Consider the following 14,997-nt stretch of genomic DNA (forward strand, 5'->3'; position numbering starts at 1 on the left):
AAAATCCTCAGTTACTTCTTTGGGGAAAAAGAATTTCAAAGTTACCACTCTGCTATCTGAAGTCTGAGCTGGCCTCTCCTAAATTATCTCAAAGCAGTCTAAAAGTTGAATGGATATAGAAAAGAATATTCCTCTAAAGAATGTCAAATAGCTGAACTGCTGCTGGCCTTAAACAGCAGCAAAAAGCTAAGTACTGCAAAGTTTACAGAGTAATACATAAACTATCTTTTGACACACCCTTTGATGGCTTGCATCAGCAATGAATTAATCTCTGTATTGACAAGGCTCATGCAGAAATTCCTTCACTTCCATCTCATTGCTCACATTAACCCATTACTCTATACCAGGCACTGTCTCAGGTGAAACCAGGACAAGGGGAGGGCACAGTGCATTGCTAACTCCACCTCTCGCATCTGCCTCATGCGTTCACAGTGAAACACGTGTATTACATTATACGCGTTTGTGCCACTTGATGAGTAAAACTCAATGGTTACCAATATTTTCACCCACCCAATGTCTCAGAAGAAAACAGGACTCAAAAAACAAAACAAAACAAACAAACAACAAAAAAAACATGGGTAAAGGAAAAGTGTTCAGTGAAAAATGGACAGGTGAGTACTTTTCTGTTGAGACAAATAATACGGCACTGATTAATTTGTAAGGAAATCATGTCAGTTTTCAACAGTTAAAATCTGAAGAGACTTCATATGCAAAACGCGCTGCCAAATTTGAAGTGTATCAAGGAATGTTTTGCAAAGACAAAATAGTGGAACTGAAAGAAGTCTGTCGTCTCTGCATTACACACCATGAAAATGAATGCGCAAAAGCTTTAAAAATGGATGGTGTTGTGCAAGTCATCACAAAGCTGTGAATTCCATATGGTTCAAAGGACTGAATCATTGCCAGTTCCAGGAGTCCCTTAGAAGTCAGAATGTTGATTATGGGGACATCATTTACTTTTCTTAAGTAGCGTGGCTAAGTTGGGGTAAAACGCAAAGATGATTTTAGGATTTGCAAAATAAAATCAAGTCCCTTAGGGAATTAAAAGGAAATTTGTGACAGAACTTGAAGATGAAAAACGGCTCACAGATCTAGCATTTTTGGTGGATTTGAATGTTCATTTAAACCATTTAAAGTTGCATCTCTGCAAGACGAAAAATCAACTTATCTGTGCTAGGTTTCAAACAATTACAGAATTAAAAATCCCATTTAAATTATGGCAATCTTTAGTTACGGCAAATTATTTTATGCACATCAATAGACTGGATAAACATGGTCTCACAAGAACAATGTCAAATATCCCATTATTTTTATGGGATAATTGCTTTTTCTTTTTTTTTCTTTTTTTTTAGTGTTTTAGTAAAAAATATTTAAAAATAAAATAAGTTTTGTTATTTATATTCAGTAACTATATAATATATGAAGACTGCTCTGAAAGTAACGCCTCCTATTTTATTATGTTGACTTGTGATGTCAGAGGCAGATGTTGGTGGCATGGCAGTAGAGGTTGCATCTTCCCCCAGTATTCCATTACTCATGTGACTGATGGTAGCAGAGGGGAAGTTTGACAGAATGGCTTCTGACATGGAAATGAGTATGAAGCAAAACTGCATAACTGAATTTCTCCACATGGAAAAAATGGCACTCATTGACATTTACCAATGCTTGCTGAGCATTTATGGAGACCAGGCAGTCTCCATAAACAGGAAGTTAGCACACTGAGGTGGTGGGTGGTATGTTTCAGCAGTGATGACAGCAACATGAAAGACAAGCCATGTTCCAGTAGCCACGCACTGCTGTCACCCCACAAAATGAAGGTCAGTTCATCCACATGCACCAGTGGATTATGACTAAGGAACTGTGTTTGTACCTGAATATCAGCTTCAATGTATTAGAAATTATGTGGTAATGTTGGAACACTGCAAGTTTATAGGAGGCGAGTCCCACAGATTTTCACACAAGAACAAAAAGAAGAGTCTGCAAGTTTGTCAGGAACTACTATATCAGTATGGCCACTAAGGTGAAGGACAACAATAAATACTTCTATAAACACATTAACAATAAGAAGAGGGCTAGGGAGGATCTCCATCCCTTGTTGGACGCAGAGGAGAACACGGTGACCAAGGACCAGGGTAAGGCTGAGGTACTTAATGCCTTCTTTGCCTCAGTCTTCAATACTAAGACTAGCTGTTCCCTGGGTACATAGCCCCTTGTGCTGGACGAGAGCAATGGGGAACAGAATAGGCCCTGCATAATCCATGAGGAAATGGTTTTGGACCTGCTCTGAAAGCTGAACACTCACGAGTCCATGGGGCCAGACGGATTGCACCCTAGAGTCTGAGGGAGTTGGCGGATGTTGTTGCCAAGCCACTCTCCATCATCCTTCAATAATCCTGGCTAACTGGGGATGTCCTGGGGACTGGAGACTGGCAGATGTGACACCCATCTTCAAAAAGCTCTGGAAAGATGATCCTGGTAGCTACAGACAGGAGCCATCACAATTAAAGGTCAGTCAGGGGATCCATCCCAGTCAGCACAGGTTCACAAATCATGGGTTCATGATCCTGCTCAACAAACCTGATTTCATTCTATGACAAGGTGACCTGCTTAATGGATGAAGGTAAGGCTGCCAGTGTAGTCTACCTGGACTTCAGTAAAGCCTTTGACACTATCCCCCACAACATCCTCGTGGAGAAGCTGGCTGCCCATGGTTTGGATGGGCATACACTCCAATGGGTGAAACGCTGGCTGGACAGCCGGGCCCAAAGAACTGTGGTCAACAGAGTTCAATCCAGTTGGCAGCCAATCACATGTGGTGACCCCCAGGGCTCAGTACTGGAGCCACTCCAATTGAACATCTTTATTATTGATTTTGATGAGGGGATTGAGTGCACCCTCAGTAAGTTTGCAGACAACACCAAGTTGGGAGGGAGTGTTGGTCTGCCAGAGGGGAGAAAGGCACTACAGAGGGACCTGAATAGACTGGATCAATGGGCCAAGGTTAACTGCATGAGCTTCAATAGGACCAAGTGTCAGGTACTGCATTTTGGTCACAGCAAGCCCAGGCTTGGGAAGGACTGGTTGGAAAGCTGCTTGATGGAAAAGGACCTTGGTATACTGATGGACAGTCGGCTGAATATGAGCCAGCAGTGTGCCCAAGTGGCCAAGAAGGCCAATGGCATCCTGGCTTGTATCAGAAATGGTGTGGTGAGCAGGACTAGGGAAGTAATCCTGCCCCTGTACTCAGCACTGGTGAGGCCTCACCTCGAGTACTGTGTTCAGTTTTGGGTTCCTCAGTACAGAAAGGACATGGAGGTGCTGGAACAGGTCCAAAGAAGGGCAAGAAGGCTTGTGAAGGGCTTGGAGAATATGCCCTGTGAGGAGCAACTGAAGGAACTGGGGCTGTTTAGTCTAGGGAAAGAGGAGGCTGAGGGGAGACCTTATTGCTCGCTTTCAATATCTGAAAGGTGCTTACAGGGAGAGTGGGGTTGGTCTCTTCTCACTGGTGACAGGTGACAGGACGAGGGGAAATGGCCTCAAGTTGCACCAGGGTAAGTTCAGGTTGGATATTAGGAAATACTTCTTTACTTAACACTCTTTGTTAGCACTGGAATTGGCTCCGCAGGGAGGTGTCTGAATCACCATCCCTGGATGTGTTTAAAAACCGTCTGGATGTGGTGCTCAGGGACATAATCTAGCAGAGGGTTGTTAGACTTAGGGTAGTATGGTTAGGTTGTGGTTGGACTTGATGACCTTTAAGGTCTTTTCCAACCTGAGTGATTCTATGATTCTATGAATGACATCCAGTCCTTATGCATATCAAATCACCTGAAAGGTGATTACAGAGAGAGTGGGATTGGTCTCTTCTCACTGGTGACAGGACAAGGCAAAATGACCTCAAGTTGCACGAGGTGAGGTTTAGGTTGGATATCAGGAAAATCTTTACAGAAGGGGTTGTTAGGCACTGGAATAGGCTCCCCAGGCAGGTAGTTGAGTCACCATCCCTGGATGTGTAAAAACTGCTTGAATGTGGCACACAGAGACATGATTTAGCTGTGGGTTGTTAGAGTTAGGGTAGTACAGTTACGTTGAGTTTGGACTTCATGACCTTTAAGGTCTTTTCCAACCTGAGCAATTCTATGTTTCTATTCCATGAATATGAGGCTGAAAGTGACAGTTTCCTTATCACACCATTACCAGTGAAGAGACGTGGTGTCACCACTACAAGCTGGAATCAAAAGCCCAAGATGTAACCCTCAGTGATGTTTGCTGTCTTTTGGGATAGGAAAGGATGATCCTTCTGAACCTCCTGGAACCCAGACAAATCATCAACTGACTACTCTACATTGCAACACAGACTAAGTTGAAGGCTTGAACCTCCAGAGACAAACTAGCAAAAAAGAGAATCTTCCTCTTGCAACACAATAATGTCAGGTTCCATATCAGTTTGAAGACGAAGGAGCACATTACTAATCTTGGCTGCACTGCCCTACCACACCCACCAAATAGTCCTCATTTGGTGCTTTTTGACTTCTATCTGTTTGGGATGATGAAAGACTGATGTGGGCAACATTTTTCTAGCAACAACACTATCATAGCAGCTATGAAACAGTGGGTCACTTCTGCTGGTACAGATTTTTACAAGTGCAGCATGCAAGCTGTTGTTCACCACTGGCCAAAGTGCACAGCTAAAGACGCTGACTATGTCGAAAAACAATGTTTCACAGCTGGGAATGTGCTATATCAAGTAATACTATAGGGCTTCTTGTATCAGTTGTAGTTTCCATGGAAACAAATAGGAGGCATTACTTTCAGAGTGACCTACACATTTTACATGTGGCCCAAGACAATTCCTCTTCACTCAGTACAGCCCAGGCAAGCTAGAAGGATTTCCTGACAAATTCATCCACAAAGACATAACTGAATATAGTGGAAGAACTGGTGTCTGATCTCTTCTCAATACAAATCACTTCTTCTTTGAATGGTAGCACTCCATTATGAGTTACAAGCACCATCTTCCCAGCAAATGTGGCTACATTCTATCAACTTAGTATTTACCATTCACTCAGGATTCACTGTGGATTTGTCCTACCAAACAAGCATTCTTGAATCTGTCTTCTGTCTGAAATTCTTCTGAAAAATGCATGCCATATCCTCCAGCATTCACTAAACACTCTGTGTCCCTTTGAAACTTGGCTCTAACTGCAATATGTCACTACCAGTGCTGAAATGTTCATTTACCAATCACTCATCTAGGGAACTGCAAGTTTCTATGACAAAAGTCTCAGCTGATCCAACTTCATTTTATTCAGGAGACCAAGGGACATAAAATCACCACTTCTCTTTTGCAATATTAATTTTTAATTCCTCGTTAAGCAAGTTATTCTGTCATTCACTTGATTTTCTCCTTTTTTTTTTTTTTCTTTCTTTTTTTTTTTTAACAGAAGATTTAGACTGAAAGACTGAAGTTAGAGCACAGGAGTTTATATATACAAGAAAACGTAGGACAAGGATTCAAGAAAACTCTAGCCTATGGTAGTAAGCATTAAAACAACATGTGCAGATACACAGTGGATGCTCCATGGTTTGAAGTACATTTTGTCTTATTTATACACCAGATGAAGATCTGAAAGTATGTTTTACCTGAAGAAATCTCTCTCATACATCTACAGCAGAAAGAGTTGAAAAAGCTTCATCAAGGAAAATAAATTTTAAAAAAGGATGAAATGAAAGAAAATTCTTATGTATCAAAGAGAAGAAATACAATTTACTTTCTTGATCTGCAGGAAGTTCTCTTAAAAATAAAAGGCACAAAGTCATATGGAAGGACATATAGAAAAGAAACAGTGAGTGAAAGAAAAGTACACCAGTAAGCAAAGTACAGAGTTAATCACCCTGAGTAGATATTTTGCTTATATTTCAGCAAGGAAAATGCTGAGGAAAGTATTACTAGCAAAACAAATAAATAAATAAAAGATCACAGTTTCACGGAAAAAAAAAAAAAAAAAAAAAGAGTGAAAGAAAGTTTTAGCAGAAGTAGATACTGATGTGCTAAATCCAGTGTCAGCTAGTTGAACTGGACAAAGCAAAAACAACAACTCTCATCATACAGTCTAGGGTAGCAAAGGCCTAAGATACTATGTAAAGACTGAAATCCTGGAAATAGCAATTATATGATGAAAGGATTTGGCTTCCTGAAAAAGAGTTCCTTCAGCAGCTGACAGAGATACAAAAACTGGCAGGATTTCCTTTTTGTGAAGATTCTTAACAATCTCTACCAAACTCACTGAGAAAGTCTATGTAAAACAATGGAGGCCTATAAGGGCAGCATGGCTAGATCCCACACTTCAGCAAATAATGATTCACTCGTACACAACAGCATAGGGCACAGAAATAAAGAAAAGAAGCTGTGGATGTCCCCTCCCTGGACACAGGCTGGATGCAACTTTGAGCAACATGGTCTAATGGGAGGTGTCCCTGCCTATAGCCGGAGGTCAGAACTAGATGATCTTAATGATCTGTTCCAATTCAAACCATTCTATGATTCTACACATATACTACTAAAGTCCTCATATTTCTTCCTATCCCCTGATAATTATCTTGCATATCCCTTGGGGTGAATACACCTGTAGGGGAACTGTTAGGTCATGGCTTGAACTGGTGATCAAGCACCTGGTGAAGGGGTGTGTCTGACCTAGGGATCACAGGCAAACTGTTTGCACCTGTGCACCCCCCAGGTGACCAGAAGGGATGATCCTAGGGTGGAGCCACCCTGTACTCATGTAAGGGCCAGCCACTGAAAAGAAAGAATTTTTTGTACCTAAGCTATTTCCTGAGAAGGTGTGTTGTAGAGCCACAGATCTCCTTCACCAGTTGGGTGAGTTCAGCTCTTTTTTTTCTGTGACTATCATCCTACCTGGGAATACTTTACCTGCTGTTCCTAAGAGTCTGTCAGAAGCAATTTCACTTCTCTGTGAGCAGAACAGTACCAAACCTTAGAGACCAGCACTGTAATACATGGTCAGAACAAGACAATGTGCCATAGAAGAATAAAGTATGTTTTTCTCATGTTTTATTGTTTTAGTTTATATGGTTGGAACAGTGGCTGTGTAGTGAAAATGTTAAGCCATGACTTGAACCAGTGATTGAGCACCTGGTAGGAAGGCAGAGCCAACCCAGGAGAGCTCAGGTACGTGAGTATCTGAGTAACCAGAAGAGGTGGAGCCAGGATCTACCCCTTTCTAGACCTCATTTAAGGATTGACAGCAGAGGCAAGGGTATCTCATCTGGAGATCTTTTTCTACCTGAGGACCTTATAGGCCTTCTAAAGGTAAGTGGTTTCTTTTTGTTATTTTTCCCTTAGTTTTGTGCCTCCTGCTGTTGTGTCTGAGTGGATCATCCCTTGCTGCAGCCTGGGGTCTTGCTGCTCTGCTGTGTCATTGCACTTTTCCCTGTGTTATAAGCTATTTCTTTGTTGCCTCGTAATCAGCTGGTTTTTATGCACATCAATGGACTTTTCTTCACTGTGATCCTTGTTATGAGTGAAATGCATATGCAATCATATGGTCAGCTACTGTTACTTTCCTCTACTTCCCAGAAACCTATCTCTAACAACCAGATTATAATTCCTACAACAGTATAGCAAAACCTTTTTTCCTTTCCATCCTTGGAAAGGAACAAAATAATTATTGCATGGAGATTCTGTTAACCTCTGTTTGAGTAGGTTGGCTTTCTTTGCTAGACACCACATCAGGTGGATGGAACCTGCAGGATAAGAGAACCTATGGCTCTAGCATCCACATACTATCTGATGTGCTAGCAAGACCAGCTTCATTTAATATTACTGACAAGAATCTCTCTAGAATACATATACTTTTTTCTTTTAAAAAGTCAACGATGTTAACCATGTGGTCGCTGACCACCTGGGAAATAACACAACAAATCTGGAGAGATAGTAAATGATTTTAGTGATCCATGTTGCCCCTTGAGGAAACATCCTTGGCATAGTAGCTCTCCTCATTAAGTACTGGGTGAGTAAGATTGTCTGTATAACACTTTCACACATTCCAGTCTGATAGCAAGATGTGTGACAAAAGTGTGTACACGATAGGATATGCCCATGTTCCATCAACTTCTAGATCCTGCAATGGCCCCCAGGAGTTCCTTCCAGTAACAAACAAATACAACCTCTGGAGCTATGCCAGTCATGAATGTATCTGCAAGCAACTCCAGGATCAGATAATTAATTGCTATTACCCTCTACCCTTGTATTCACAGAGAGAAGTATTATCAAAATAATGATTTACCGGATCCCTGTTTCATGGTCCCTGCCCTGAAAATCTTGCTCTCTAGCATTTCTGAGAAAATAACCATTCCTTAACAGATACTTACATTATTCACAAACACTTTACCTCACTGACTAACTCAGAAGTACCAAAATAAAACTAAGCTGTATTTAAAGATGTGTTGCAAACTCTTCAATAAAGCAGTATGATGTGCATCATGGGCTACTGAAGGAGTTTTTAGGCTAATTTCACTCTTATTTCCCCAAATAGTGCTGAGGAATAAAAAAGCCTTCTCTTGGGACTGAAGCATGTGACTTTTCATGTATTTTGAAAGATCTTGCAGATGGTCTGTTATTGACTTTAAGCATAACTTTGCTGTCTTGGGAATGCAGATCAGATGCTGAGGTATCTCTTCAAGTCATCTGGGTCACATGTAGACATAAAATGTGACAGTTACAAAAAACACTCTTTAGGAGAGAGCCACTAATACAGTTGTCATTCTATAGCGTGTAAGGAGGAGCACTACTATTCTGCCTTGAAATTCAGCATATTATTTTGTGATGAACAAAAACAAACCAAACCAGTAGGGAATAATTATTACCGTGACTTCACTATACTCTTCACAGCAAAATAATTCTGTCATCAAAGATAGCTAGTTCCATTCCTAGTAGCTTATCTCATCATGGAATTTCAGATATTCACATTGCTGAACATGACAGTTTGCATCAAACTGTAGCAGTTTTAGAAGGAAAACATAATCCCTAGGAATAAGAAGTACACTAACTGACACCTTAAAAATGAAGAGTACTGCTTTTCAAGCAGAATGTCCTAGAAGACTAGGCACCCTTCAAGAAAACAGAGAAAAATGTTTGCGCTGTGCTCTGAAGTTCATTAGTTATTAAAACTGCTTGAAATGTGGGGAAATGCAGGTTTGAGTTGCCTTACCTGACCTGAAAAATGTAACTTGCATTTACTGACAGCTCTGTTGAAAAAGACAGTTTGGAGGAGGAGGCTAGCAAAGCAAAGTAAATACTAACTAAAGGAAGTAGAGACTGAGTTCAGGACTGATTCCTGAAAGCAAACACTGACACCAATCAGTGAAACTTTAAACTTCATGGTATGACTCTACTTACTCTTTGTAGGTGGAAAATAGGGTTAGAGAAATTCTGAATTATTGTTTCAATCTAGCCAGCAGGCACCAGATGTCCAAGTATGCTGCTTGTGTTGTCTGAGAAATAGTTACCTATCAATAGGAATAGAAGCAACAAAGCTGACATTCAGACCTTATACTGAATGTCTCACTTTGGCCTTACTCTCCTAAAATACTGCCCAAATGTGAACATCTTCAATTTGTCCACCTTTCTGGAGTCACTTGCTAAATGGCTAAACAGAGCTACCTTCAGCCTCAATATCAAAAATAAGGGTCTGCCTTTTAGCTCTTAAGTAGGATCCCTAAACATTTTTTTTGTCTTAGAATAACAACAAACCTGATTTTTTTTTTTTTTAAGGATGCTTTTAATAGAACAAATTCTGTTCAGTTACTCCTCAGTGTTGCTCCTTATTGTGTAACAAGATCGAGAATTAAAGCTGTTACATGTTTTCTTGTTCTGTCTCTTAAGTGTTCAGTAATTTTTCATATATAAGCATCAGCTATCAGCTGAATGGAAAACCTCTTTACATTAGGGCTGTTAGAATCACGCCTTTAAAGTATTTAGCACCCTGGATGTTATAACATGTTTATTGTATGCAAAAAAGGAGGAAGAGCGTGCGAAATTCCTCATTCAGGAAAGACTTGTGCTTTTGAAGTCTCTTCATTTTTCCTTCTGGAAGGAAATTTTAATTCACTATAGCATTATTAGGAGCTTCTCAGAGAACCAAAAGGAATCAGTCTAGACAAAGTCTTTACATGTAGTCAGCAGTTACATATGTCCCAGGCAAACTTTTCTTTTACTTCAGAAAGGAAAGATATTAAGTTATTTGCTAACAGAAAACCAGCTTCATGAAGCTTGCCAGTCCTGCTTTATGCCGTCACTCCATTAACAATCACAGGAAAAAAAGCTCATAATGACAAAACTCTGTGTATGTAATGTTCTGCAACTTTTTTTGTGAGCTCCAAATGTTGCTACTTAATACGTAATGCCTATTTCTTTTTTTTCTTTTTTCTTCACAGTTTGTTACCAACATAAAAGTATACAACATGGAAGTACTTCCTTGTCCTGCAATTACACAAGTGAGCTCAGGAAGCTCATGAAGCATACTGCACTGCAGATAGACCTCTCTGACTGAACTGCCAAAGCGGTTTGTTTTTGTTTTCTTTTTTTTTTAAACCCCTGCCTTCCCCCCACTTTACATACACAGAGCAGGCTGCATTTCACTCTGTTCTGCACAGTGATGAGAACTTGGCCAGGAAAACACAGAAGCCCTGGAAAGTGAGTTTTCTAATTGAGGAAAGCAAAAAAGAAAGTAGGAGAGCAGGAAACCAAGAACATACCTATGGAGGCCATCATGATAGAAATTCTCTCGTGAAGCACGGGCTGTGCAAAAACTTTATTCAGAATGGAGGAAAAAAAAAGAGCTTCCTCTTGTTGAGCTGATTGCACTGCATTCTTTCTGCAGCTCAGAAGAGCACAGCAGCCAGGCGCGCTACTCCACCACAGGGAGGCTTGTGAAAAGCCATTCTTCACATTGAAATACCAATCGCTCTACCCAGTGTGTTAAAACTTCATGACAAAGAGGATTCCAGTGTCTGCACTGAAAGAAAGCCAGACTGTCTCTGAACGAAGTCAGTCATTTGAAGACAGACAGAGTTCGCTCCATCCAGACAGAAAATAATATACCGACAGTTTGGGCTAGCGCTGCTGCTCACTGTTCCAGCCGGACTGCCCACTCGGTCTATTTGTGTTCTGGTAACTCCACCTCATTTGAATTAGACTTTTTTTTTTTTTTTAAATCTCTCTTTCCCCTCCCCCAGGCTCCTGCTCACAGTTTTCTTTAGCACACAGTACTGCTCCTGAAACACTTCCCAATTCATTTGTCAGTCAGCATACAATGCTCACAGCTCTTTTCTTCACTGACTCTCAGCACACAAAGCATACGGGGTTTGTTTGTTCATTTATTATTAAGCAGAAACCCAATTCTCTGTACCACTTGATTTGACCTCTCAGATTTATTTCTTTCAGAGAGATACACAACTTGAAACTGTGAATCTAAATGATTTTTAATGTGGACTACGTTTCAGCTGCTGTATAACGCCAAATTAGCTCAATGCTGATAAATTTAGTATCCAAGTTCTGAATAAAGTCTGACTCACTTCCCAATCCTTCTTTGACAAAATACCACATGTAACCCTACGGTATTGTATTCAACATTACCCCCAACATTGTTCAGAGTAGGTTTTATTTGCAGGTGAGGAAAATGAGGGGAAACACTGCAGTGCCATGATGGGCAGCACACTTCCTGTTCAGATTGTCTCAGGGCACCAGATTTTCTGAAAGGATGAGTACAGGAAATGACTTGATATGAACAAAAAACAGGACAATTTAAAGCTTTCCTGTAACTAATTACTCAATTGCTTTCAAATTTTCAAAAGCGAAGTACTTGCAACATGCACGCTACGCCATTTTGATAACTTTGAAATATACACGTTGGCTTGATTACAGGGGCAAATACTAGCAAATTAGATATAATTTTGCTTCCTGTCACTGACCAAAAGGTACACTTAAACTATTTGTCCTAAGAATATTTACTCCTACCAGCTATTTCTATTAAACAATTTCATAACGGTAACACCCAGGACACACAAATAGGGAGGGCAGATTGTGACAGACACCAGACTAATCAGGGAAAAAATGAGGGACAATCTCTGTCACAGAGGCAGAACAGAGTATTAATGTAGCAACCCGCAAGTGCTAATAATTACTTTGAGTAATTTATTACACAATTACACTTTGTTTTTCATGGTTCCCGGAAGAGACAAATGTGGATGAATGCACTCTTCAAACTCCTGTAAACAATGACTATTAGCAAAAATTGCTTTCAGTAGAAAGCACTCAAGGATGCATAAAGAATATTATATTCACAAGCAACATTTGAATGTCCAATTTCCCTTCTGATTTGCAAGTCTTAGATGCTTATTATTGTTTGGCTATTTAACATTTGCTGAAATAGAACAGAACACTAACAGGAAGATAAGAATTGTCAGAGACAACATGTTGGTGAAAAAACATTCATTTCCAAAGCTGTGTACAATTGTAATATATATATATATATATATAGAAAAAAAAAAAGAATTGCAATATATATACATATATATGTATATATGCAATATAGACGCAATATATGCAAAAAAAAAATAGACTTGTGAGTACATTTGGGGCAGTAAGAACTGGGGAACGGCTGAGGGAAGAAAGAAGTAAAGCTTTAAATAACACAAGTTATTTTTCTTCTGTGGTCAGATGAGATATTTCAGGAATAAATTTTTAAAAGGCAGAAAAATATGTTTCTCTCTTTTGAAAAGATCATAAATAAGTGTCACCTTAACTCACAAGCATTTAATTACAGACTAGAATAGAATGGTTAACTTAGAAAGGATCATCAAGTCCAACTTCCTGACCACCACAGGGCTAACCCAAAGTTAAAGCATACTATTAAGACCAGAATCCAAATACCTCTTCAACGCTGACAGGAGCATCAACCACCTTGCCTGAAAGCCTGTTCCAGTGTTTGACCACCCTCACAATAAGTAAGTGCTTTCTAATATCTAGTATGAACCTCTACAGTTTTGTGCCATTCCACAGGTCCTTGGTTACCAGGCTGAAGAGATCATTCCCCCTCCTCAGAGAGGGACAGAGAGCAACAAGGTCGCCTCTCACCCTCCTTTTCTCCGGACAACCCAAGTGTCCTCAGCTTCTTCTTACAGGGCATGCTTTTCATCACTGTTACCAGCTTTACTGTCCTCTTCTGGATGCTTTCAAAGGACTTAACTTATTTTTTGAATATTGTATACAAAATTCAAGGTGAGGCAGCACAAATGCTAAATACAACAGGAGAATCATGTCCTTTGGCTTGCTATGCTCTGTTTAATGCACACCAAGATGCAGTTTATCCCCTTGGCTTCCAGGGCACACTGCTGGCTCATGTTGAGCCTGCTGTCACCAGCACCACCAGTCCCTTTCTGTTGAGATGCTCTCCAATCACACATCTCCCGCATCTGACGTTACCTCATCCCAGGTGAAGAACTTGTCATTTTACTTTGATGAACTTTATGCCATTGATGATTGCTCAATGATCCAATTTATCTAGATCCTCTCTCTGCAAGGCTTCTTGTCTCTCCAGTGAATTAAAAGTACCTCCCAGTTTAATGTCACCAGTAGGCTTGCTGAGGATACATTCCAATCCTGTACTCATATCATTGATAAAAATGTTGAACGGGGCTGACACTAGAACTGAGCACTGGGGAAAACCTCTAGTGACTGCCTGACAGCAGTGAACAGGGATATCTACAGCTAGATCAGATTGCTGAGATCCTGGTACAGCCTGAACTTGAGTATCATAGAATCACAGAATTATCAAGATTGGAAAAGACTTACAAGATCATCCAGTTCAACCATCCACCCATCACCAATAGTTCTCACTAGAGCATGTCCCTCAACACAATGTCCAAATGGTCCTTCAACACCTTCAGGGGTGGTGACTCCACTACCTTCCTGGGCAGCCCATTCCAGTGCCTGACCACTCTTTCAGAAAAGTAGTATTTCCTAATGTCCGAATAGTATCCTGGAGTATCTTCAGGAATGAGGCATTCACCGCCTCTCTGGGCAAGCTGTTCCAGTGCTTCACTAACTGTACTGTAAGAATCTATTTCCTTGTATACATACTACATCTCCTGCTTTTAGTTCAGTTCTCTACTTTCACCCCAGCACTACAGTCACAGGACTCATTTCACCAAGTCTCACTAACACCAATGATATCCTAACTCTATGAAAGGACCAAGTCTCCCAGTTCATCTCATTTGTTCCTCATACTGTATGCACTGGTAGACAAGCATTTCAGATGTGCTTCTAAAACTTCAGTGCTCCTTGGAGAGGCATAGATGCTCCCATTAGCCTTGCCATCCTCTGACGGTTCTGTACCTTCCCTTGGCTTACTCCCAGTGTTCCTAACGGTATCCCATTCCTACACTGATCCTAGTTTAAAGCTCTCTCAATCTTGCCAGCTAACTAGCCCCCATTGAGACAGGCGGATCCTGTCAGTCTCTAGCAGACCTTGTGTCCCAGCAAGATATCTTTCTTTGACAGGAAACGCTGGAGGAGGTGGCCCTCTGTCACGTATTCAGCAAACCCTGGTACTCCCACAACCGAAAGAAATGCGTGAGCCAATCCCAAGTCATACGCATGTCAGATTTTGTGATAAATATCTGAATATGAATGGCTTTATGAAATAACACACTTAACTGAAGCAGAGAAAAATACAGAATAATTTACTTTTCCCCTTGTATGAACCTAACACCCCTCTTCTAAAAGAAGAAAAAAAGAGGGAAGAAGCACAACAAGCATAAAAGTAGGAGAATATCTTAAAAACAAAGCAGCATGGACTGTAAACATCTAATCAAAACTGAATATGTATTTACATCCTTATACAACAGTAGCAGCTCTGTAATTCTGAAATTGTAAAACACATTGGACTTGAGAATGCAGCAGGACAGACCTTCACA

At 40.5% G+C, this 14,997-nt stretch overlaps 2 protein-coding genes across 19 annotated transcripts in view; one reads left to right on the top strand and one right to left on the bottom strand.

Annotated features, from left to right (window-relative positions):
- Nucleotides 1–14,997, bottom strand: part of TNS3 (tensin 3) — a 224,864-nt gene that overhangs the window by 28,734 nt on the left and 181,133 nt on the right. The gene's annotated exons all lie outside the window — the stretch shown is intronic.
- Nucleotides 988–14,785, top strand: LOC124417788. The gene is made up of 3 exons (XM_046933990.1): nt 988–6,877; nt 7,085–7,330; nt 10,456–14,785. Exon 1 carries the CDS (start codon nt 2,611–2,613, stop codon nt 3,514–3,516), a length of 906 nt encoding a protein of 301 aa, XP_046789946.1. The 5' UTR covers nt 988–2,610; the 3' UTR covers nt 3,517–6,877; nt 7,085–7,330; nt 10,456–14,785.

This window comes from Gallus gallus, chromosome 2 (genome assembly GCF_016699485.2).
Source record: "Gallus gallus isolate bGalGal1 chromosome 2, bGalGal1.mat.broiler.GRCg7b, whole genome shotgun sequence".
Taxonomy (NCBI): domain Eukaryota; kingdom Metazoa; phylum Chordata; class Aves; order Galliformes; family Phasianidae; genus Gallus; species Gallus gallus.

What these genes read in the sequence shown, in the direction of transcription:
- LOC124417788 (XM_046933990.1), top strand. Translation starts at nt 2,611, where the DNA reads ATGGATGAAGGTAAGGCTGCCAGTGTAGTCTACCTGGACTTCAGTAAA.